At 34.0% G+C, this 26,249-nt stretch overlaps 1 protein-coding gene across 1 annotated transcript in view; it reads right to left on the bottom strand.

The window, feature by feature from the left end:
• LOC147065060 (FHF complex subunit HOOK interacting protein 2A-like) overlaps positions 1-21,760 on the bottom strand; it is a 28,306-nt gene extending 6,546 nt beyond the window's left edge. Inside the window, exons 1-12 of the mRNA XM_085957007.1 lie at positions 21,600-21,760; positions 20,308-20,448; positions 19,248-19,466; positions 17,933-18,355; positions 15,968-16,161; positions 9,565-9,711; positions 4,331-4,449; positions 3,054-3,187; positions 2,413-2,576; positions 1,425-1,556; positions 1,231-1,321; positions 386-1,146 (exon numbers count right to left, since the gene is read on the bottom strand). Coding sequence (XP_085813133.1) covers positions 386-1,146; positions 1,231-1,321; positions 1,425-1,556; positions 2,413-2,576; positions 3,054-3,187; positions 4,331-4,449; positions 9,565-9,711; positions 15,968-16,161; positions 17,933-18,355; positions 19,248-19,466; positions 20,308-20,448; positions 21,600-21,644 — 2,570 coding nt within the window. The 5' untranslated portion in view covers positions 21,645-21,760. The remainder of the gene's footprint in view (positions 1-385; positions 1,147-1,230; positions 1,322-1,424; positions 1,557-2,412; positions 2,577-3,053; positions 3,188-4,330; positions 4,450-9,564; positions 9,712-15,967; positions 16,162-17,932; positions 18,356-19,247; positions 19,467-20,307; positions 20,449-21,599) is intronic.
• Between the last annotated feature and the right edge of the window lie 4,489 nt (positions 21,761-26,249).

Raw genomic sequence — 26,249 nt, 5'->3', positions numbered from 1 at the left:
TTTTGTTTTGTCCTGTCATAAAAAAGGGGGGGAAATGGGTACCGACCATGATATGGCGATACTACTGTAGTAACAGGTGCAATCTAAGCACTGTGGGTAATAGCAACCATAAAAAATAAACAAATTAACCGTACGTCATTTGTATGGGAAGAAACTGGATCTGAGTACCTTAATTGTTAAGTGGTTCCCTAGCTAGATGCTTTAAAATGCATGATGGTTTTCTTATTATAAATTGCCATTAAAAGATGCATCAATAGGTAGAATAATACACACCTAGTACCAATATGCTGAAGATACTTATCACAAATTAGTCTGACTACTATCAATGCCTTGTCTGAAGTCTTATCCGTACAAATACATCAAATACCAATAATAATCTACTCACCCGTCATCATTAGATTCATCGCCGAGCAATCGTTGCCTGGTCTGCTCGATGATTGTCTCGAATTTCTTGACTCTCGGAATCTGAGACAGAAAAGTTTTCGCCAGCTTTTGCAGTGTCTTGAAGAGTGTCGTCACGTTTTTTCCCGTCGGTAAAACGGGATTCAGCAGATACTCATGCAAGTACGGATGAGGCATCATGGCCAGCTTGGAGAATATGGCCGTCAACTGTAAATTGATCTGGTACGGCTGCTGGTGCATGTTAAGCATCAGTTTGAACAGCGCCCGGAAGAAGGGGCCTTCGTCGAACGTCATATCTTCGTCTTCCGCCATTTCGCTCAAGCTGCACCGATCCTTTTGACTGAGAACCAATTGCTGATGGAAAGAACTCGATAAATCTGCACACTGACTGTCAAAATGTTTACGGCATTTATTTGTAATTTTATTCAATTCATTACAATCACTTTCGTTGCTCTGCACTTTGAAGGTCGAACCATCAATATTACTGTTTGATTCATCGATAAGCGGCCGAGTTTCATTGACTTCTATTTCGGTGACAGTTTCATCGTTGAATACCGTATCATCGCATTGATGGGCGTTGGATTCGGGCGAATCTTTATTTCTTTGGCAGGGGTTACAGGGCGAACAGTTTATATGCAGGTCGGCTTCCGGTCTACTATCACAACTGTGGGTGGAACTTCCGGCTTGGTCATGCCATACTGCTTCCGTTGGCCAGTGAAATGTTGAGGTAGCCTCCACCCAACCCTGAAAGCATTAACACATGTCAAAATTTATATGACAGGTATTTTAAAACTCCCTGATAACATTTCAGATGACGAAGAAACTTACCAGATAATGTCTGTGAGCGTCTTGCATGTACTGCTCGTAACCTAATCCAGCAGGATCTGACAGAAGGTTCCTCGGGAGAATTAGTAGAAAACTGGAAAACATTAACATGACATCATAAATAATCTAATTATGTTATAAACAACTACTCGTGAATACGATTCAGAAGTGAAGGTTATTTCACATTTTATACATACCTATTGATAACTTTGTGAATGTTTGTGCTAGTGACAGTTTGGCAACCTGCACTGCTGGTGTTGGAAATATTTTCAGACCACGGCGCAATAGTGCCATCCGTGAAGCCTTCACAAACTTTTTTCATTGTTTGTCTGAAATATTAAAGTAATAATGATTAATTACTGACTCCGTACCATAAAGAAAAAGTTTCTTGACTTTCAATTTGAAATATGCAATTGAAGGCACCCCCCGAACAACGATAAGCGGCACATATTTCGCATATTAAGTATTAGAACAATGATAAATAGATCCCTGTGAACATTTCAATGTGTCGAAAAGGTTTATCCTTCACTCCTAGATCCTGTAAGATTTTGAAAACTGCTTAATCCAAGAACAATGATTGGCACAACGAAGAAGACGTATGTTAGTGATGTGAGCTTGTCATCTAGTGGCATAAATCAATTAAATAAAGGCAGAAAAGGGAAGATTCTATGAAGTCTAGAAGTATACAAGTCTATGTTTTCTATGTTAATAATATAACATCAATAAATAAAAAATATTATTTTCCCGTAAAAATGTTTGATAAAACGTTTTTTTCACCCTCAAACTTATTGAAATGTGCCCCTTATCGTTGTTCGGGGGGGTGTTTTTAATTATTGAATACTATGTAGGTACGAACACAATCAAGCCCTTCTGTAGTCAGGCCGCAGAGCGAAATTGTTAATTTTGATCATAGTCTAGTTATGAAAAATTGGCAATACGTTTATTAATATGAACAAAAGCGTCCACGATGGCCAAGGGGCTATGTGTCAGGCTTATAGTGTTACGAGTCTCGGGTTAGAATCCCGGATCTGGCAAAAATCCACATGTTGTTTTTTAATGTGTGTTTAGACTCAAAGTGTGGAAATAGGTCAAACAAGTGACTAACACCTATTTATCGTAATTAGCTACCGTCGTGGTATAGTTACTGAAGACAACCTTGGTACGCAATGTGTAATAAAAACTAACCGATTGCTGTCTCTCTCCTGCTGTAGTGATTGCGCATTTAATCTGTCCCTTTCTTCGTCTTCGGGATGATAGGACGGGCGAGGCGGAGTGTGATACCCTCTGCCTTCCAAGAAACCGATGGCCAGACAGTGCAGAATGTGTTCGGAGGCTTTCTCCAACATTGTCTAAAAAATAATAAGCACAGTTATACATAAAAGCCTTTTATATTCGACAGTCTAAAAGTGAAAAATGGTTAGAAGTCATTTCGCATTGCAGATTCATTTGTAGCATCTGTCAAAAACCATGATTATTTCATTACGTATAAGTTTAGATTCACTCAGTCAGTCAACTCTATAAACTATTAAATATTGCCAAGATAAACCCTGAAACTTTAATTTATAAATGACCAAGATTATTTTGAATATTTAGATGAACATCACCAAAAATCGTATATGTCATATGGACGTAATAGTAAAGTCAAAATATGCCAAAGATAAACTTTTGTTTATAACTGCCATTTTTCAATGTCTCAACATCCATGTGTACCAATGCAACCACACTAAATACATTGAGGAACTGTAGTAGTAAGAGATGAATGGGAAACGGTGATATTCGTTTTAAATATATTGCACAATTATTGGTTGATATTTAATAAGATAAACCTCAAATAGTCGAAGAGTCTCCAAGCACAATTCGATTCCACCCTCGAAGCAGTTTTCAATCAGGGTCTGTAAGACGGGGCTGGGACCTCTCACAGTCACATTGGCGCAGTCCCCCACCACCCACCGACTGATTTCTGAAATACCAGCGAAAATTAATTATGTTGCATTCGGGCAAATATTGTGAACGCAGTAGCAAAGCAAGTATGCCAAAATCTCTTTCACTAAATTAAATATACCATATGCCAATTATGTATAAACATGTACAGTGAAACCCCGATTCTACGGTTTTCAAGGGACCCTAAAAAAAACAATAAATGCAGATATATATATATTTTTTTTAAACTCCCTTTTCTCCTTGATTTTTTTTGACGTCTTAAATTATTTTCAGTATCTCAGCTAGAGTTCTAGTATTCTTCATAGGGAGCATTTTAGTTGCGACTTATAAACATTCGTGATATGAGATGCAACACAAGCTTGAGCGCCGACCGACCTGTGCAAACAAAGCGACGCGACTGAAAGGTCTGTATGTATCATAAACAATTTTACGAAAGCGAAATGAAAAATATTCAACAAAAACGGTCAATCGGGATAGATAATACTTGTGACGGGACCATAATATTTCGACGATAGATCGAGGAAAACGATAAATCGGGGAACGGTATGCGGGATTATTAAACATTGTTCTTATGGGTGTTTGGCGGGACTTTCAAAAATTAACGATCCGTGCGGGAAAACGATTTATGCTAGAACGGTAGATCGGGGTTCCACTGTAAATATAAAACCAAAATGGAAGATGATACTGGTGTTAATTGTTATTCCTACCACTAAAAAATGCTTTCTTTCTGTTTCTTCCATAACAAGAACGCTCAAGAGTATATGCGTACAGTACGACTTTATACTCTGGCTGATTCGTCACCACGACCATCTAGGGAACTAAAAATCCACCCGCGCTAAGCCACACTATAAAAACCCTATTTATCTGTATGCCCCAGCCATCGCTACTTTACACATAGAATTTGAGACGTATCGGCCAGAATATAAAAGTCTAACTGTATTATAAATGTACCACATTATAATTAGTAAAATCCCATTGTTTAGACCGTATACAAGAGTGGGAGGGGGTGAGCGACACAAGGCTATACAACAGTGATAGCGACCATAGAAACAAATATACTAGCCCCACTTCTTTCATGCGCACGGCAAGAAGTTGGACGCGCTCACCTTAATTGTCCAGCAATAGTAATGTAATTTTAATCATTGTCTGTTTGAAATCATACCATTCAGCAGCTCTGTTGAGTCGATTGATTTGAGACATTTTCCTACAACAGCCGTGACCAGAACAGCATGATGCCTTCCCGCTAATCCTAATTCGAGTTCAGCAGCCAGAAAGTGCCATCTGGAATGTTAAATTCAGTTTGTAACAATACGTATGTACCAAAACAATTTATGGCAACACTATTTATTAAGTTACCATCTGGAAAACCAATAACACAGATTCAGTTTTATTGTGCCATAAATAGCATTAAGTCTCCGATGTGATAATTTTATCGAAACGGTTTTTTTATTTTTGAGTAGCCTAGAGTCAAAACTCACATTTTGCAGTTTTGTCATTTTTGAGTTAAATATACTGAGTGGTTCTAAAGGTGTTAATCTATATAAAGAAAAATAGTTGGCTATCAAAAGTCACTTTAATCTATGTAAAAATCGTTGATAAAACTGTTGGTGTCATAACTCACATTTTTCAATGAATAATGTGAGTTCTGTCATCGATGCCTTTCTAACAATCAGGAAGCCCTATTTCTCATAATTATGCTGTGTCTGCAGCCTTAGGAGTATTACATGTATTTTGAAAAAATAATGTAAATTGACTCACTCACTCATTCATATTCAAGGGAGTTCAATACTTTTCTTCTAATTACAAAAACATTGCTCTGTTGGTTTTCTGCGATTATCTCAAAACTCGATTTTTGGAATATGCGAGTTATGACTCTAGGAAACTCATTTTTTGTATTTATATTAGACCCCATAGTTTTGTACCCTCAATATACCAACAAAATTTAATCATAGAAACCTACAATGTAACACGTCTCATTTTAATTTTAATTAAGGCCATAATAATACATAGAGCACTTTTGTCCCTTCTATAAATTTTTATTTTTCTCACATTGGAGAATTTGAATCGCATAGTCGCCAAACCCGCTTTTGGCGATTTATCAATAAAATTAGTTTTGAATGTACTTATGTGCTATATCGATAGGTCTATCAGCCGATCGAGGTGCGAGTTTTCGTCAAAAAATCAAAATGAATATTGACTTGAGTCGGCAAATTCGCTCTAGGATAAATAACAGGTTACTACATCCGCTATACATCAGAGATCACGATTCAAACCAAGATTTTTATGACTATACAAATGTCACCACTACTAGCATCAACATTATCGTAAATGCAGAAAACAGTTTTTCGTGATTTACTCGAAACTCAAAAAAACCTCCAGAGTGGGTTTATCGACTAAAGTTGTGATTATATTCACACACAGTAGCTACCGCTATGGGAGAAAAGTGTGAAATGTCATTTTTCTCGGTGTTTAAAATATAATCAGACTGATGCTGCCATCCCGTAGCACATTTTGAACCTTTAAATGAACATTGTCAGTCAAAATCTGCCGAAATCACCAGAACAACAATGAGGTCAGCTCACGCGTACCGCACTGCATCGACACCTGCATGACTCAATGAACATTTTTTATCATTTTCTACAGCCGACACATTTTCGACTATTGTCTATTATCTATAGTCAGCAGGTTGGGTTCAGTTCAAAATATTATCTATGGATGTAATATCGCAAATTTTAACATACCTACACACACGTAGAAACTGTTAAAATTAATTGAAATTAGCAAGGATAATGAATAATAATTCAAAATACTAATACATAAGAGTTGGCACTCTCCATCGTTATATGTACAGAGATGGTGATCATTCAAAATATTCTGCAAAATGACGAAACTATAGACTAAATTTGTCACCGCGACTGCGTGACAGTACGCCACGTGCACCTCAATATAATCACAACTTAAGCGACTCAGTTCACTGATGATTACATAAGTAAATATTTAGTTCAATTTGGAACAGAATACAACAGTGGCGAAGGCTCCATACTAAGCGATTATTTAAAGCCTACCTTCTAAGAAAACTATATCTTCAAGTATTTATTTCAAATTGCAATAAAAAATATATAGAAAATTTTTAAATATTAAGAGTCATCTATTGTGTGAATTTGAATGTAGACTATGTAAATTAGCCAAGTTTAGAATCAAACAAAAAATTACAAGCGAGTAACGACATCTGTTGTTTTTCTTTGAATGACGATTGTCGATTATTGACTTCATAATCGAAAATTGTTTTCTATACCTTTTATGACTCATCTCTTCGAGCAAGTCTACAAATGTTATCACGTCTTGGAAGCGTTCGAGTGACCGCCTTCCAACTCTTTTTGCAAAGTTTATTGTCTATGCCTGCCGCTTTAAATAATAATAAATAAATAAGATGATTTAAAAAAATAATGTCTATTGGGTTCAATCAGATATAATTATTAATTGATTTTAAAAATAACAAATAATTGTATCTCGTGATAATTATTTAGATTAGTTCAGTCATAGACAAACATAATTTATATCGTTTTAATTCAGTCAGATTGTTGTTCAAAACATAGTGGTATAGTTTTATTTTGTGAGACAATTCTGTGATTTATTGTATTCTGAATGTGGATAGATTATCTTTTTTTGTACCCTAAGTCATTCGTCAGTGCTTCAAATACAAATTATTTGTAAAAATGTCTAGTTTTCCAACTGAAATTTGTCATTGCTGTAGTACAGATCAAATTTTAAAAATATCATTTTCAAGTTTGACGTTTATCCAAAAATCAGAAATTATCAAAGCTGGAAGATCAACCGTTCATTTAAATTTGCATACAGCAAAAAAAACTTATGTTAGACATTTCCACAACAATTTATATGACAAATATTCGTTTTTGACTGGCAGTTGTCAATTAAATAAACTATATTGTTGGCCATGTATGCTATTTGCCACAGATAAGTCTGCGTGAAATTATTCTGGTATAAGTGATTTAAATAATTTGACAAATTCAGTGGTAAAACATGTGACTACGGAAAAACATTTACATTCAATCGTAAATCTGGAATCTTTTGGTAAAACTAGAATCGAATTTGCCGTTGATAAACAACAAAAGGCAATTGCTAGAGTACACAATGAGAAAACCGACAGAAACCTTAATATAATGCGTAGATTGATAGATACAACAATTTTTTTGGGTAAACAAGAATTATCTTTTCGAGCACACGATGAAAGTGAATCATCAAATAATCGTGGAAATTTCATAGAATCTCTTCAATTTTTATCATCTTACGATTCTGTAATTGAAGGACATTTTAATTCATTAAAATCTTCGTGCGCCTTTTCTGGATTATCAGGTGAGATTCAGAATGATTTAATTTCGTCAATATCATCCGTAATTATTTCAGAAATTAAGGCTGAAATTGCAGAAGCTAGTTTTGTTTCTATAATGATAGATGAAACACCAGATATTAGTCGCCGTGAACAGTTAACAACCATTTTGCGATACGTTTCAAATAATTCTGTAGAAGAACGATTTTTAGGTTATGTAGACGTAAGTTCAGAGAGAACTGCCATTGTTTTGAGTTCACATGTATTCTCCATATTAGAAAAGTTTAATTGTAGTGAAAAATTGGTAGCGCAAAGTTATGATGGGGCTGCAGTAATGTCTTCAGAATTAAACGGAGTTCAATCAAAAGTTCGAGAAAAATGTTCTATGGCCATATTTGTACCGTGCCATGCTCATATTTTAAATTTAGTTTTATCTAGATCCGTTGAAAATGTTGCGGAATGTAAAAAATGTTTTGGACACATTAATAAATTAGTGAGGTTTTTTAATACATCTACAAAGAGAAGTGCATTGCTCAATGAAATAATGGATCGCCGTCTTCCAAGTGTTGCATCGACCAGGTGGCACTACCACTCTCGTATACTTAATGTAATACATGACAATAGATCTGATTTCATAACGACATTCGAGACAATACAGAATAATTCTTCTAAATGGGATGAAGATTCTTTAACCTTTGCAGATGCTTATGATAGTAAATTTAAAGAATTTGAATTTAACTTTTACTTAGGAATATTCTCCGAAATCTATGCCCGAACGGATATTTTATTTAAAATTATTCAAAGTAGAACTGTAAACATTTCTTATTCCATTAAAAAAATTAACGAATTTAAAAAATGGTTAGAGACCGACTTCCAAAATAGTTTTAGTAATTTATATAATAAATATAAAAACCTCTGTGAACCACCAAAAAAACGTCGCAGAAATGAATTAAATGATGAGCAATATTTTAAAATCATTTTTAAGGAGGTTTGCGATAACATTTTAATGCAAATGAACGATAGATTTGTTTCATTTGAAAAATTAAATTTTTTAGAATTACTTGAACCGACGCTATTTAAATCGTTTAAACGAAAATTTCCAGATAAACTATTTGAATCCCTGAAAAACAGTTATTCTGGTATTTTTGATTCAAGTCAATTGAAAAACGAAGTTAAAGTCATTTATTCTTTACCAGAATTTCAAGATTCAAATTTAAGAGAGTTGTTCGAATATTTTAAAAACAAAAAATGTCTAGTGGAAGCTTTCTCACAGACTTATAAACTAGTCAAATTATTTTTAACGCTACCGACCACGACAGCGACGGCAGAAAGGAGTTTTTCTACTCTAAAACGTGTCCACACATATTGTCGAAATACTCAAAATCAAACTAGATTATCGAATCTTCAGAAAAACAGACGAATTGACTTAGAGTACAAATGATCATATAGTAAGCCTTTATATTAATTACCTACTGAAATATCTTGTAGTGTTTTGAATGGCAAAATGACAACAACGGCTTTTTTCAAAGCCACCAATGATATATTTTTGGGCGTATGTTACGTGTATGAATGTTTATGAAAATACATAATTTAAACTCATCGCTCAATTTTATACCGTCGGTGAGCTATTGAAATTTCAACGATTCAGTGTGGCGTTGTCATTAGTGTGCACATATTATTATTCATCAGTACTAATATCGTAAGTAATATCTTCTTATTTCCTGTAAGTATACCTTACAAGTGTGCTATTTTTCTCTGATCTCTACAGCTTACCTCTTCCCAAAAGTCACCCTTCGCCACTGGAATACAATTATTTCAACCATATAATAATGATTTCACATCTTAATACATACCTATCACACTTTGGTACATATTGACCTTTTAGTTATTATAATATACTACTTACTTTTAAACAAAGTCCAAGATAAAGTCACAAATTACAAAATTTACTACATACTGTCACGGTGCCTATATCAATGTTGACATTGATACAAAATAAATAAAACATCTGTTTCATGGAGTGAAGTAAATATGGGTTCTATTCAAACCTGAGTGTTCTAGCAAGGCATGTCGCTAGCAGTACATGACACTCTTTGGCAAGAGTGTCGCAATAATCCAACCAAGACAAGAATGAAGTCGTCTCACGGAGACCAATGGTTTTCACATATCTCTCGGCGAACTCTTGACTTGCATACCTAAAAAGATATTACATAACAATTGTTGAATAATTACAATGAAATCTATGCCTCCAGGAAACGTCTTCACTCCCGTCTGTTTGACGGAAATTCCGTTCACTCCTGCAACATGGGAGATATTTCATCTGTTTTTACGCAGCTCAACCACCTGAGGTTGAAGAGCAACCTCTTATAAATCTTACATAGTAACATTTTTTTTGTCTACAGTAGAGGAACAATTTTACTTTCAACATGAGCAGATGCCATTTCTTTTAATTATTCTTACAGTTTCTATTCCCAATTTCATTTGCATCGGGCCTATTGCATCCCCTCCGTCTATGATGTATTTTCTGTCAAACTATCGGTTTCACACTAATGTCGTATGTATGTTTATAGCTTCTTATCTGGTCATTTTAAGGTGTGATAGGTGATCCTAATGGAATAAGTATTCCATAAATATTGATCTGTTTATTACAAATATTGAAAATTGTATTGAATATATGTACTAATAACGCCTGTACATGTACATGGATTTACTGGCATCAATAGTGTATAAATTCAATTATCGATAATAACTGTTTAAATTCTAATGGATTCAAGCTCTGAACTATTCCATTTAAGTCGTTTCTCGCGACCCAGGTTTCGCCTTTCGGCATCTTCAGGCGTCGTGTACACTCACCAAAGGCAAACACACACTGACAACGAAAACTCTTAACTCTACCTTATATAGTAAATCAATACAATATAGTAGGTAAAAACTCCATTACCTACCTATCTAGTCAGAGGTTACAAAAAAAGAGAGAAAAAATACAACAAACAAATTATGAATAGTTGAATTGTCAGTAAAAACCTAATTAGTAAAAACCCTATCTTATTAACACATTTTGAGCGGGAAGGGTATTTCTACCCGCGCGCCGTACCGGTGTTCGTCGGCGGGACGGGTAGAAATACCTTTTACGCCGGCTCCACTTGAAGTGCGGGAAAGGTATTTCTACCCGATTATTGCATACGAATATTTTATGTCAACGGTTTGAAAATGTTTCAAACAACACACACACCTACAAAAAAAAAAAATTTACCGTCGATTCATTTACTTACACACACACTCTTGCGCAGCCCATATGAGAGCTTGTGCGTAATCAGAAAATTTGTTTAGAGTCACTAAATCAGCGAACTATATTTCTGTAGACGATAAGAATGCTAAAACTATATGCGTCTTCTTTTTACACTTGTTTATTTTTTGATGGGTGAGCAGGAAGACAACATTTTGTGAAATATCGATGTATTCTTTAAACATGGTTTGTTCGCTGTACTGTGAATGCGATTATATGTATATTTTTATGATGTGTGATAAATACATAGGCCTCCTTTTCATACTATAATATTATCCTTTGTGAGCGAGTGAAAAGACGACAATTTGTGATAGACGGAATGCATTCTTCGCACTTGTTGTAAGTGATATTGTGCGGTGCGATAACGCTGGTATGCGAGCGGAGCAATAAATTATAACATGAGTGGAAACCAATATTATTTAGATGTCTGTAATCTACTACGATCTATATTGAATATCAGTATTGAATTTTCAGTCTTGAAATACGGCGCTATAGAACGCGTGTGTTTTTACAAGTGAAATATATTTAAGTAATCGATATTTTATTTAATCTTTAAAAAATGGCTTCAGACAATTATGAAAGCGATGACGAAATATTTGCCGATAATTTGTCTGCCTATTCTGGTGAAGATTTGCCAGAATTAGGCAGCGATAGTGAAGAGTTCCCTCGCACAAGAAGGGTACCAGTGATACCGTTACAAATCAGTGATTCTGAAGACAGTGAAGTGGAGGAAGAGGAAGTCATGGAATGGTCTGAAATAGACAACCCACCGCAAATTGAACCATTTTTAGGCAACGTTGGTGTTTGCGTAGCACCAAACAATTCTGAAAATGTGATGGATATAGTTAGTTTATTTATTGGAGATGATTTACTTAGCATGATGGTAGAAGAAAGCAATCGATACCGCACACAAAATGAATCCCGAATCAAGAAAATGAAGAAATCTATCAAATGGAAGCCTGTAAATCTTGGTGAGATGAAAAAATTCCTCGGACTAATTTTGCTTATGGGACAAGTTCGAAAAGACACAAGAGATGATTATTGATCTACTGATCCGAGTATAGAAACACCAATATATTCTAAAACAATGAGTTGTGATCGTTTTAGACAAATTTGGCAATCGTGGCACTTTTCAAATAACGATATCATTATGGATTCCAGCGATCGCCTTGAAAAGATTAGGCCAATTATGATATACCTAATACCGAAGTTTTTTTCGGTTTATAAGCCTCAAAGGGAACTTTCTTTAGATGAAGGTATTATACCGTGGCGGGGAAGACTTGTATTTAAAGTCTATAATGCATCTAAGATAATAAAATACGGTATCCTAGTGCGCATGGTCAGTGAAGCCACTACGGGATACATCTGTAATCTGATCATTTACAGTGGGCAAGGAAGACCACTATTAGACACCATCCAATTGCTTCTTGGTCCGTATTTAAATTTGTGGCATCATGCCTATATGGACAATTATTATAATAGTGTAAAAACCAGTGAAGCACTTTTAGAAAATAAAATTAGGACGTGTGGAACAATGCGAATAAACCGAGGCTTCCCAGAATGTTTTAAACACGTCAATCTTAGTGCAGGACAGAGTATTTTCTGTCGGCGAAAGGATGTTATAGGTTCGTTTCTTTCAACCTGAACGAAACAAATCAAATTAAACCATAGACAATATACATACAAATTGTATGAGTAGAAAGTTGACCGGAAATGGTTTGAGATTTGACGTTTGGTTCAGTGTATCATTGAAAATCAAACCGTTCTCGGACCATCAGAAATGGTTTGACATGAAACGTCAAACCGATTCGGACGATCCATAGACTAATGGCAATCTGTCAAAGTGTTGATAAGCATTATTGGGCATTTATATATCGTGAGGTGTTCATATTAATATGTTAGACATTTACACCATAGAAGTTTACTTGAATTATGGATATTATAGATTAATAATCAATACCTATTATTCATAAGTAACCATACGCGAACAAGAAGCCGCTTTTGGTCTTAAAATCTCAAAATCCAACCATCTTTTCTATGCAAAGAGTTCGATTTAATATCATTACTATAATTATTATGTCAGACCAAGAATTTATTTACATTTTATTTATATTTTGTAACGTGTGGAGATTCTAAACTACAGACTATGTTAAATCAACCTGGAATGATATTTATATTACCTACCTAACGAATTTTATCAATTTAATATGTTCGATTGTCGTCCAAGTCACAAAATCGTACTGTCGACATGAACAAGTGGTCAATTATAAAAAGCTCTTATCAAAAGTAATTTTTAAAAACTTGTCATACCTATAAATCTTATATATTAAATAAATGGATACCTATTCACGAAGCATTCTTTATATTTTGTACATTTAAAATGAATGAATACGAATTTGTATTATTGTAGACAACGATAGGAGGTTAGAATTTCATAACAAGTTGACGTTTCAATAAATATGCTTCTGTTTTAGAGACTAATATGTTATGAATTAATTTTAAGTACTGGCAACACTAAATAGTCGTCATAAAAGCGTTTCTGTGGACATTTACCAAACGGTCCCAAACCAAACGGTTCCATTTCGTTTGTTTGATTCAGGTTGAATGATACAGACTTATTGTTACAACTCTGGGAATCAAAGAGAGATGTTCGAATGATTTCAACAATACATCCATCTACCATTTTAGAGAGTCACAACATCGATTGGAATACGAGACTACACATTTGGAAACCGCTATGTGTTATAGAATACAATAAATATATGAAAGGGGTTGACCGTGCGGATCAGTATCTCTCTTACTACTCGATCATACGAAGAACAAAAAAATGGACAAAGAGAGTTGTCATGTATTTGTTAAATTGTGCTTTTTTTAATTCTTTAAAGTTTATAAAGTATTAAATCCGACCAAAAGGCTAACTTATAAACAGTTTTTGCGTAGTATAAGCAAATTTTGGATAGCCGACCATATTGTTGAAACCGACGCAATTTTGGAAGAAGCGGGGCCATCTACATCACGATTACCAAGAAGAGTGGGTAAAAGTGATCATCCTGGTAGGTTATCACTCGATATGAAGAAGCATCGAGTGATAAAAATTGTTACAGATGGTAAAAAAAAATACCCACAAAGACAGTGTCGAGTGTGTTCGGTGCACAAAAAGAAAAGTTTGACTAGTTATATGTGTACATTTTGTGACGTCCCCCTACACAGGGGTGAGTGTTTTCATAAATATCATACTTTATCCAAATATTAGAATTATAATTTTTGTGCGGGAATTTATTTATAGTGAATGGAATATTTTTTACGAAACCCTCCTGTAAATATGTGATTAGCACTATGTACTTATGTTATTTCAAACAATTTGTTCTAAAAAAAAACACAGCACTGAGGAGCAATATATGGCGAGTGTGAATTCCAAATTTCATTAAAAAATAACTGATAGTTTGGAAGATAGAGCGAATTTGTAAAATTGTTATGAAAAATGTGTTAATAACAATACACTGGATAGCATATTATTATAATAAATCTAATTAGGTCATTATTCTTTATAAACAATAAAAATACTACACTGAAGAGGTGTAAATCGTCAATTTTTTTTTTAATATACATATCTGTACCTCAGAGGCAGACGGATGGAACTCCATTTTTGGGGAAAATGATTTTTTTTAAGAATCGTCATGCTAAAGGCTTTATTTATTAGAGGCCGAGAGATGAAAGTCCTAGTAGCCATAAGGCGTAGCCACTTATTAAATGAAAAACACACGTTTGACATTGAAAAGGGTGCAAAACTACTTCACAATCATACGGGTGATTATAAATTATTCTACCAAGAAATATTAGAAATAAATAGAGCATAGTTGCAGCGCTTACCTATATTGAATGATCAACTTAACTTTCCTAGTAGCCCTTTGTTATATCCTATATGATGTTTTACATATGAGACTATAATATTATGGTCAATGTCATTGACACAAAATTTGTATATGTTTGTATGAGATTGTATGGATGAGGATTTAGGTATGTATTCTTTTCTTTCGACCATGTCCGATCCTAATAGGATCATATGGGCCTCCACAGGGTGGAGGTGTGTATTAACAGATTTTATTTTTACGAGAAATGGATGTCAGCCACTTGCTCAACCTATTAGGTCCATACTCTGACTCATACACAAATTGAAAAACAATATGTGTACTTGCCAGACCCAGGATTCGAACCTGGGACCCTCGACTCTATAGGCCGGCATTTAAGCCACGCGGCCATCGTGGGCGGTATATTATATTTAAAAAAAAAAAAAAATGTTATAAAAGTAGGTACCATGTAAGAGTATTATTAAAGACTAATATCTCATTAGTTAACTCCATTAATTATTTTCTTAGAATTGACGATTTACACCTCTTGAGTGTAGTATTTTTATTGTTTATAAAGAATAATGACCTAATTAGGTTTGACGATTTATTATAATAATATGCTATCCAGGTATTGTTATTAATAAGATAGGGTTTTTACTAATTAGGTTTTTACTGACAATTCAACTATTCATAATTTGTTTGTTGTATTTTTTCTCTTTTTTTGTAACCTCTGACTAGATAGGTAGGTAATGGAGTTTTTACCTACTCTATTGTATTGATTTACAATATAAGGTAGAGTTAAGAGTTTTCGTTGTCAGTGTGTGTTTGCCTTTGGCGAGTGTACACGACGCCTGAAGATGCCGAAAGGCGAAACCCGGGTCGCGAGAAACGACTTAAATGGAATAGTACAGAGCTTGAATCCATTAGAATTTAAATTCAAATTCCATCAAGTACCTTCGGTCGAAAGTATTAATAATATAATAACTGTTTACATGTAAAAGTGCTGACTGTGTCGCCAATCTCATTCTTCAAGAGTAAGCGAGACGCGATGCTGTCATTTTATGGTACTATTTGACAGGTTGTGAAAATTGTTTAAACCCAAAATGAGTCTGTGAGGTATAGTTCGTTTTTTTACCGGCAGGCAACGTTCTAAGATATTGCACAGTCCAATTGACTTTTTTGTTTCATGCATGCAATCTTGCAATTTGCACGATAATACGTGTATAACAGACTGGACGACAGGTGCGGAGGAAGCCATGGTCCAATTCGAACTGTGGCATCATCGAAGAAAAAACATTACTGATATCATGATCTTACCCCCATGTTATGTTCAGTTGGTCTATATCGCAAGGATCTGTATTGGCTGGAAGACATTCATATTTGTCCACTAATATATCAATGAGGTAATCGGAAACCGAGCTCGTGTTGGCGATCAGGTAAGCTATGCTATCATCCGGCAGTGACGCGACTATCATTATTCCTTCACACGCACGCAGAATTATGTGATTGTCCTGTAAAACAAATAAAAAACATAATATGTCAGTTCATTAATTATTTAATTATATCAAAAAGATAATCAAAATGTTAATGTTTCCGTCTGTTATAGAACTGTTATCAAAAATGCAATAATAATGTTGGTAATTTTACAATAACAAAATTACTGATAACACCATATCAACAAAATGCTAAAAGATTTGCATTAATTGTATGTAAACAAAACTACAAGGTACCGATTAAACGTTAACGATAAATTTTACTTGTATGGAATATTGGTTAGTTTCCACCAGTAATAGAGTTACAAATAGCTAAACATGGCCAATACATGACAATAGAAACGTTTTAAAAATAATACAATAAACATGAATGAGTGTCCAAACATTAAAATCGTCAATTCAGCTTCTGCATGTAACTGTAAATAAGCATGTCAGTAATAAGTTCGCTGTCAGCTTTGTAGCTAAAACTGTTATATAAAGGTTGCCAGTATTGCATACAAACTCTCAAAAATAGTAAACTCAAACTAATAAATTCAATTAAACGTTAAAAAGGATTAATAAAAAGCCACATCTGCCATCACCCTGGTACTATATTCGTGTGCCATTAGTATAAAATTAATTACAATTTGGAATGTCACGCATGGCATAGTATACAAGTTTTTTGTTAGTTAATAAACACTAGCTTTTGAATAGGTCCTGGCACACAGGTGATTGAACTATAAAATTATAGAGTTAAATAGTACGCTACCAATTACATAAACCAATTAAAACTTTCATATTTATTGGAATGCACAAATAAACGGACCAATTGGGTCATATTTGAAGATTCGGTTGGTGTACATTGCCATTTATCATTGCAATGTTAATTGAATGACCACTTGTCTGTATTCATCTAAATGACATTACAATGCCATGCGTAATATGCTGTACATTACCTATTACAGTGGAACATCTCATAATAAGCAAAACAAATTGTAAAAAAATGGCTCTCTTAACGAGCGACATTTAGCATAACGAATGACTTGTGGAAGAGCACAGCCAAGAGCAGACCACCGAAGAGCTTATAGAGTTGAATCGTGTTTCACAGCGAGAAGTTGTGGAGAAGAGTTTGTCAGTGGAGGAGAAGGAGGTAGCAAAGCAACAATCTTCTGGCGCAATAAGAGAAATGCTGAAAGCATGAGAAACTGTTGCGTCGTATATTCAGAAGCATCACCCTAATAAGCCAGTGGCTATGCGCGCTACAAATTTATTCAATGATAATGCTGTGTCACATTTTCACCAAATTTTGAAGTGTCGGGGAAAAACAAATAGCTTTCCAGTAAAAAAGAATTAGTTATTGTCATAAATTCATAAATAATAAGTAATATTCTTTAAATGAATGTTTTTTGTCTGCATGGAACGCATTATCATAACTTACATTAATTTATATTGGAAAAATTGTTTCGCTTAACGAGTGTTTCACATTACGAGTAAGATTCTGGAACGAATTATCCTCATGAGAGGTTCCACTGTATTATGAAAGTCGAAAATGAAGAATTAGGAAGGGTAAGAACCGGAACAATTCTTATACATTGATAGAATTCATGTCATTATGATGCCCTATCTTTTCCCATTATAGGAATAAATATTTAATGAGGGCGTAAAAAATTATTACATATACCAAAAAATAGTGTTATTTGAAGTGTATTATTAATCACATCGTAGATTATTTTAACTTACCGGAAATTCGTTATTTTCGACCGTTCTATGGCACTCATGACCTTAAATAATAAAAGATATATAAACTCACAGCACTTGATAGATACGAGAGTAACAGATCCATTAGCAGAAACCTGTCGTTTTCATTGAAAGAATTAAAATTCTTGGATTCCGACAAATCATCTTCATTAACAGATGATGTAGATTCAAGATCATGGCTTTCAGAGTTCAACACTATTGGTGACTTTTCCGATTGACTGTTAGACTGAGAAATAATCGACACTTGTCTCATTGCGACGGGCAGCGTGTCAAAGTCAAACAGTTTATTTCTTTTGGGTTTTTTCATTTTCGCGATGGACGCCACCGGACAGATGACCTCTTCATAGTTACGCGACAGGAACAGACTGGCGAGCGACGGCTTTTTTCTGACGTGACCGCAAAGCGTCAGAAGCAATTCCACTTCTTCTTTTTCCGTTGGAGATGCATAGTTGTTATTGCACGATATTAATAATTTCTGGAAAATAATTACAAAAAATTATCAGCAGTCATCGTAAAGGAAAACATTTTTTTATCTATCTAAACCTGTGTTGAAAATGTCAATGCTTACATTTTTTAAATTTTAAAGACATCTGAATTAACCCAAAATCTTAACATCAAACACAATTTTAAATAAAAGTCATAAATAAAAGTGGCAATGTTCACCTCTCAAGCCTTTGTACCCAGGATCGAATCCCATATCTGACAAAATTCACATGTTATTTTTTCAAGTGTTTAATTAGGAGCACGGGCTCAACTGGTTGAGAAAATGGATGAATGTAACCATCACATGTCAGCGCTATTCTATATGAAATTGCATATTTACACAGTTGTGTACTGAACCCAAAGCCTTCCTTTAAAACGATAGTTCAATATCTTTTTTATCTAGCCACATTTTATAGTAATTACAAGCCTCAGCATTATAACTAGTAACAGACTCCCTTACGAGGAATGGTTGTTAACCAGTGGCAGCGGCTGTTAATGTAGACCATTTCCAGAAATAATCGACTACGTATATTTATTATATATTTTTTTTCAACAGCATCTCCATCTCCATCTCCACAAGCAATAGTCAGCATACATTAATTATGTTTGCTATTCCCCCAACCCATTGAATCCACGCTATGGATCAAACAAACATTTTAAAACAATATGTGATTTTTGTTAACTGCGAGATTCAAATATGTACCAAACTGCTGGCTTTATGGACAGGCACTCTGGCACTACTCTACTGTAGGGCATGATTATATGAATGGAATAGAAAAAATAGCGAACAATAAACTCAGCTTAATATTTTTCGAGTACCCATGTTGTTACATCCACATTTTAAATATGACATTAGCGATATATTAGAGATTTTTAATCATTACCAAAATGGGTCTATAGATGGCTGGTTCATGTAATGGTGCCTTTTCAACTCTTCGCAGTAGTGCCGTGTACCAGGCGAGGGTAGTGGATCTGAGGCCTGTGGGCCGATCACTCTCCGCCAGACCCGTCAAGCACTCGCAAATACCAATCGTGGCATCAGTTATATCCTGGAGACACGGCCCTATGCCATCTGTCTGCTCCAATTCTTCGTCCACAAGAAACTGACATGTAAACAATTTTAGTATTAATAAAATCACTGGAATGACATTTTATATAATATTACAACGATGACAAATACTTTATTAAAAGCTCCAAATATTCTCATAAATACAAGTTTCGATTAACGACCCATTATAATCCACTGAAATTGTGGCTTCAAAGAACACACATGTGACATTCAGGATTATTTTTAAGGCGGGTACAGATTAGGAACACTCCACACTATGCCATAAAACGTCATGTATGTCATGTACGTCATGTCGCGTGTTCGTAATCTGTTCCGCCCTTAAGTTGTGTGATCTGTCGGTTGACAACAACATTCTGAGTCATTACGAAAACAGTTAAAGCATCCAAGCTTGAGCCAGTCTCTGATTGTTTCACACCATTTTGGTGTGATTTGGTAAGAATTTGACTTCCAGAAACATCCACAATTGTAATGAGAACAAACCTACTGTATATATGACAAAACTATTTAAAAAACCGTTAAGTTCATAATTTTTATGATTAAAGTGTAAATGGTCAGTTTTAATGTTAGTTTCTATTTTCAATCATATTGTAATTTCAAATTAAAATAATATGCCAATATTCATTAATCGATAAATATGACATGACGTATCAAAATTTATTTCTATCATTTTAATTAATTGGGTTATCGAAGTTATTACGTTTTTAAACATGTTTTTCAAATGTTTTCGGCGAGTTTTGGAAGTTATAGATCATCACATAATTTCTGAAATTATAGTTAGAATATGAACATATTTTTTGTTCGATTTTGACCATATTACTATGTGGTCTAATCAAATGGATGGATCACGCATTCACTAACATTCGCTTGATACTTACTTGTAACATTTGATGGAGGTGTAAAGGAATTTTAGTATTTTCAACATGGACTTTCATGGGCATGGCTTCATTGATATAAAAATGTTGAATTAGCTTCCAATGATACTGGAAGTCCACAAGACGAGATGCGGGCGGTGCCAGCTGAAATCGTAACAATAATGAAATGCGTTAGACATTTGTAGATCAATTAACGTTTTCACAAAACTAATATGTTTTAGACATAGTCTTGTCTACATCTTTTAACATCTTTGGAGAGCACATCGTCGGTATATCTTGTATGTGATTATTGAGATTTTTATTGAATAACTTAGTATTATTGGATGGTAATGGTGCCGCAGACGACCGCATGACCTTCTATAACTTCCTTTATAGACCAAACCTAACCTAACCTAACCTTAGTGTGTGATAATAATATCTGCATCGAATGTATGAAAATATCAAACTTTAAATTAACAATTATTGGATCGAAAAGCATCACAGCAAAAGCAAGCGTACTTAATAATATAATTGTCTACATAAACTGTTTCTCCCAATAAAAAAAAATGATAAAAATGGTCATGCAGTCATCTGCGACACTATAACCAAGAAAAGAGATAGTGACGCAATAGACTTGATGTACGAGCAGTTAGCAATAATAACCGTAACAATAATCACAATCGCCTTACGTAATTCGTGCACATTAAAAAAAATTGCATGTGTGCATATTCAAGGTTAAATTATTCCATTATAAGCTAACACAGTATCATTAATTTATTGTATGGCTCAGCCCAATTCTGGTATCAGTAACTGCCCTCCCCCAGATCAAAAGGCACATGTATAGTTTAATCGATAATACATCCGCATGCAATGCTGATTTTTTTCAATGGTATATTCAAGGATGGAATTTTGTGCTTTTTAAATCTTTTAAATAGCTCACACATAGTCTACTGAAATTACAAGAAAGATACAATAATAAATTTGACAAAGTGTAAAAATTAAAAATCTTGGAAAGGTGATGTGAACGATGACATAGCTGTCCTAAATTAATTATTAATGAACATCTCTGCAAAACATAAATTAAGGTAATTAATCAGTTTCAATTGGCGCTGGTGTTTTAGGCCAACAAAACCATGTATTATTTTATCTGCTTATTTGGGACTAATATTGAATCATGTATGTGTTGTTGTTATTATACATATTTCAGGTAAAGCTTGAACGCGATTAAATCTTAATGGTCCAGTAATTTGGAAACAGGGGAGATGACCAGTCGCTAGCCGATACAAATAGGTGGCATGTGCCATTATGCAACATACCACATCCGCCGCCGTCTGCAAAGCCTCCGAAAACCTGCTGAGCATGTCTGCGAAATTTAATTTGCAAAATATTGTGAATGAAAATGATATAATCTTTGAATCATTTAAATTTTTCTCGACACCTAATGAGTATGACAACTCTCTTCGCAAAATCAAAACATTGGATTAATTGCCATTACTTAAAAATAAAATAGCATTGCTTATGCGACTGAAAAAAAGAATATGGAGTAGTTCGGCTTCAGGTTTTTTCACATTATTGGTTGCATATTCATCTTACCGTATCCACTAAAATGAAATAACAATTATTTACGAATAATTTTTTGGTTGCCTATCTTTTCTATATATTATTTTGATGATAAATCGATATTATTTGAATATTTCGTGCAGGGCTTCGAACCGGAACTGAACCGAAAACCGGAAAAACCGTTATTTTTGTAAAACCGGAACCGAACCTAAAAAAATAGGTTTTTTCGTTTCGGTACAGGTTCAAACACGCGCGTTATCATGATCTTACTCCCACTTCAGTTGTCGTAGGTAGGTCAAAACTCATATGTGTGTCAAATTCAAAGGGTAAAGAAATCATTATATTTTACATAATTCTTAATAATACTTTTTAATAATGTCATAAGTATTTTGACATAATTCTCATAACTTATAATATTATATTATTTTTTTAAATTGAGACTACGGCCGTGCGGTGCAGCGTCACCATTGGTTTCGGAGCGTGGCGCCGGGCTATCTAGAAGCATCATAAAATGTCTAAAAAAATATGGTAGAAAATATACTTATATCGCAACATAACAATAAAATAAAATAAATGATAAGTGAATGCAAACGATTAATTTTTTTATTGATAATTGTCATGATTCATTGTAGGCTACCTAATTAAAATAGAATTATGTATTCTCTTGAATATTACGTCTTCTTCGACTATCAATGAATTAGGTACGTCAACATCGCGTTATTAAAATGCCAACGGATGGACTTGTTATGCTCCCGACCTATTGACAAAACAATACTGAGTATTTTTTGAGGTAATTCTCGAGTAAGATAATATTTAATTGTACGAGAATTCGAGATTGGTAAATAAATTTCTCATGAATTTCGAGAGTTTTTCTTTCTTTCCTCTTCTCTCCATACCGATTTTCTTTAAACCGGGTTTACCTGAGTACCACCTACCTAATTTAGGAAAATTGTTCAGAAATGAAGTCTGTTTTCAAACTGCTACGAAAGAAAAACATCAATAAGAGACGACAGAGCGTCAAAATACTTTCAATCTTTATCATCGACATCCATATTTTACATGCATAAACGAAAATACAACTAAAACAGTCAGATAATAGAAATAAGAAAATATAGGATCATAGCTATCATTTAGACATTTATAGCAAAGAGATTAGACTCGTCACTGTGTAATGTCTTTGATTTATAGCCAATTTTTCAATTTCGATTCCTTGATAGGTAGGGTGAGTCGGGGTAAGTGTAACTTTGGGGTAAGTGTAGCTACTAAGATATCTCAGTATCTACTACAAATTGGATGATGCCATCTATGGAAAGATGATAGCAAAGTCACAGATTTATAAAAATAATCATAAATGGTGTCGATACCATATTTTTTGAGGTGACTACATGGATTATTCTCCAGACGACATTTTGAAGTCGACGAGTGAGATGGTAGCTGTTACTAAAATATTTTTTTTAAACACGGAAATCTGCACATTGTAGTTGTAAAAATTGGTGAGTATATGTGTTTTAATACGCTGCTTCACGTGGTGTTATCGTTTTACTGAATTATAAGCATTTGAAACCTTTAATCAAGTAGACACACTTCCCCCACGAAAGTAAACACGTGGGGTAAGTGTGCCTTTGTATTGTGTCACACTGCCCCCATATATTTTCTATGAATTTGCAAAGTCGATATTTTAACTAGTGATGGGACATGACGCATTATTTATATCGATCGAAGTATCGAAGATCGAAAATGTTCGTAATTGAAATAGAATGTTTATATGTAAGAATTTGTATACCAGTGTAACCTAGATAATTCTAAATCCAAGGGACTCTGAATATTTGATTTCGAATTCGCGAAAATTGCTATAAATCGAATTTTCTGAAGAAGAAAAAAATCGTCAATTTGTATGGGGACTGTTCGACTCAAAAATGTTCTTCTAAGCCTATAATTCTGGATTGCAAAGTTGTTCAATTACCAAATAAAGAAGTTACCGAAAGTTTAATAGAAATGCCACTGTTACAAAAGTTTCTTGCAGAAAATATAGAAAAAACCATAGTACACCACCACCAACCACAGTAGTAAGGCGCCTATAAAGAATAAGAGAAAAATGGTTGCCCCAGGAGCAGAAGTGATTACATGTTATGATGTTACAGAGCGAATGAAAAAATAATGTCCCAATAGAAAAGAAAATAAAGCCATTGCAAGACAAAACTAACATGCAGAAGAAGGTATTGAAACCGATAAAAGTACACCAAAACAAAAAAAAACATGAACCCATGTCATCGGAAGAAGACATCAAGTGACGAAAACGAAAATAATAATATGCAAGACTATATAATTAATGATTTACTCGGCGATGAGGAAAACGATCCTTCAATTAATATGCTTAATATATCAATGTTTGATCAGTTTGACGATACTGCAGTTGCATTTAATTCAAAAATGTTAGAGATTGGAAAATGGATTGTAGTACAATTTGCTACAAAAAAACTGTGAAACATTTTGTCGGAGTTATAATAAAACTTGAGCAAGATGACAAAATTCTGACAAAGTTTGCTCGAAAACTTAAGACGATTAAAAAAGAAAACGAAACTATGTTTTCATTTCCAAGAGTGAAAGACATTTACGAAGTAAAAGAAGAGGATGTCATCTTTATATTGCCTCAACCAGCAACTGGACGAAGAGGCGAAATAATTGTCAAAACAAAAATCTCTGGTTACAATATTTAGTAGGTACCTAGTCATGCAATTTCAAATATTGCAATTCGAAATAATTAAGTTAGAATAAATAGTTTTGTAAGTAAGCACTTAACTTGAGTTATTGTAAGTACAGTAAAAACGAAAGAATGATTCGAGAATGAGACTCAAAACGTTACTAGAGATTTAATGTTTTTGTGTATTAATTATTATTTTTTCTTTTATATCTTACTCTCTATTTGTATCCACATCTTATTTTTGCTGATTGTTATTTAATTTTGTAATAATACGAAAATAATCATGTTAGGTATATTAAATTTCATCAACTGTTTGTTAATGCTCACTGTTTCGAGCTAAAAAAATAATGTTTTACCCTGTTAATTCTTGGTGAAGCTATTATAACATTTCAAATTTAACTCATTCTTTCGTACACTTATTCTCACGCCGCACACAATCGACAAACCTCTTTATCGTTTTGATTTTACTGAAAGTGCTTACGTCTTTGTCATGTAAGTACTGACTATTTTTAGGGTTACTCTGCATTCCTGTATTGTATACTTTGTATTTGACGTGTCGCTAGATTTCACTCACGGTGGCCGCGCGGCATAAGCGTTGGACTATCACGCCGTGGGTCTCAGGTTCGAATCCTGGGTCTGGCAAGTATACATATTGTTTTTCAATTTGTGTGTGAGTCAGGGTATGGACCTAATAGGTTGAGCAAGAGACTGACATCCATTTCTCGTAAAAAAAACAAAATCTGTTAATACAAACCTCTACTCCGTGGAGGTCCATATGATCCTATTAGGATCGGACATGGTCGAAAAAAAAAAAAAGATTTCAAAATCAGCCAAGTCCATAATATATGAATAAGAGGAAAACAGCTTTTTGTTTTCTCAAATACAAGGGTGAAAGTTTATATTATGTTGAGTATAGAATATATAAAATTAATAAATTCCACATTTTGATAATGCAGAAATGTTAGAAAGCAGTAGTCCTTCAGCAATTTACATAAAAGTCAAAAATACCTAAAGGTGGATTTGGCTGATTTTGAAATGTAGCGACACATTTGTGCTCTTTCGAGACGAATAAAATTATAGGTTAATCTTCAAAAGCCTTTGATTGATTTACCTACCACTCCTGTTGCTGAGATAACCACATTAAATAATTAAATACCTACCTAATAAAAAACGTCATTTTTGTTTCGGGACATCACTAGCTCTACATACATTAGTATGACACACTTACCCCAAAAAAATGATAGAGATCATTTTTGTTGAAAATCTATACAAAAGTTTTAATTTAAGAATCAATGTCCATTAAATGATATTTTACCTTTCTATGCATGTAATACGTTATGGTTTTGAAGAACTTTTAGAATAATGGTGAATTTAGTTACACTTACCCCAATATTGGGGTAGGTGTAACAAACTGACTAGTAATCAAAAAATATTAAAATGTCGTATTATAGTAAGATATACAGTGGGTTCCTTCTGTACATCTTAATTGTAATGATATTGTAGATCATATGGTAAAGTTTTCAACTGTTTAAAACATACTTATTCATCATGAACCAGGTTGAAATTCATTTCATTAAATTCTATGTCACACTTACCACGACTCACCTTACCTAATTAATTTAATAATTTGAAATTGTCAAGAGTGGTGTCAAAGTGTGCGGACGGTACGACATAAATTTGATAATTATATGTAAATGAGTAGTTA

Source organism: Rhyacophila brunnea, unplaced genomic scaffold, assembly GCF_057557595.1.
Source record: "Rhyacophila brunnea isolate RB1 unplaced genomic scaffold, BYU_Rbru_1.0 scaffold_6, whole genome shotgun sequence".
NCBI classification, from domain to species: Eukaryota; Metazoa; Arthropoda; class Insecta; order Trichoptera; family Rhyacophilidae; genus Rhyacophila; species Rhyacophila brunnea.
The sequence above is the reverse complement of the archived record's forward strand: the minus strand, read 5'-3'. Positions and strand labels throughout refer to the sequence as shown.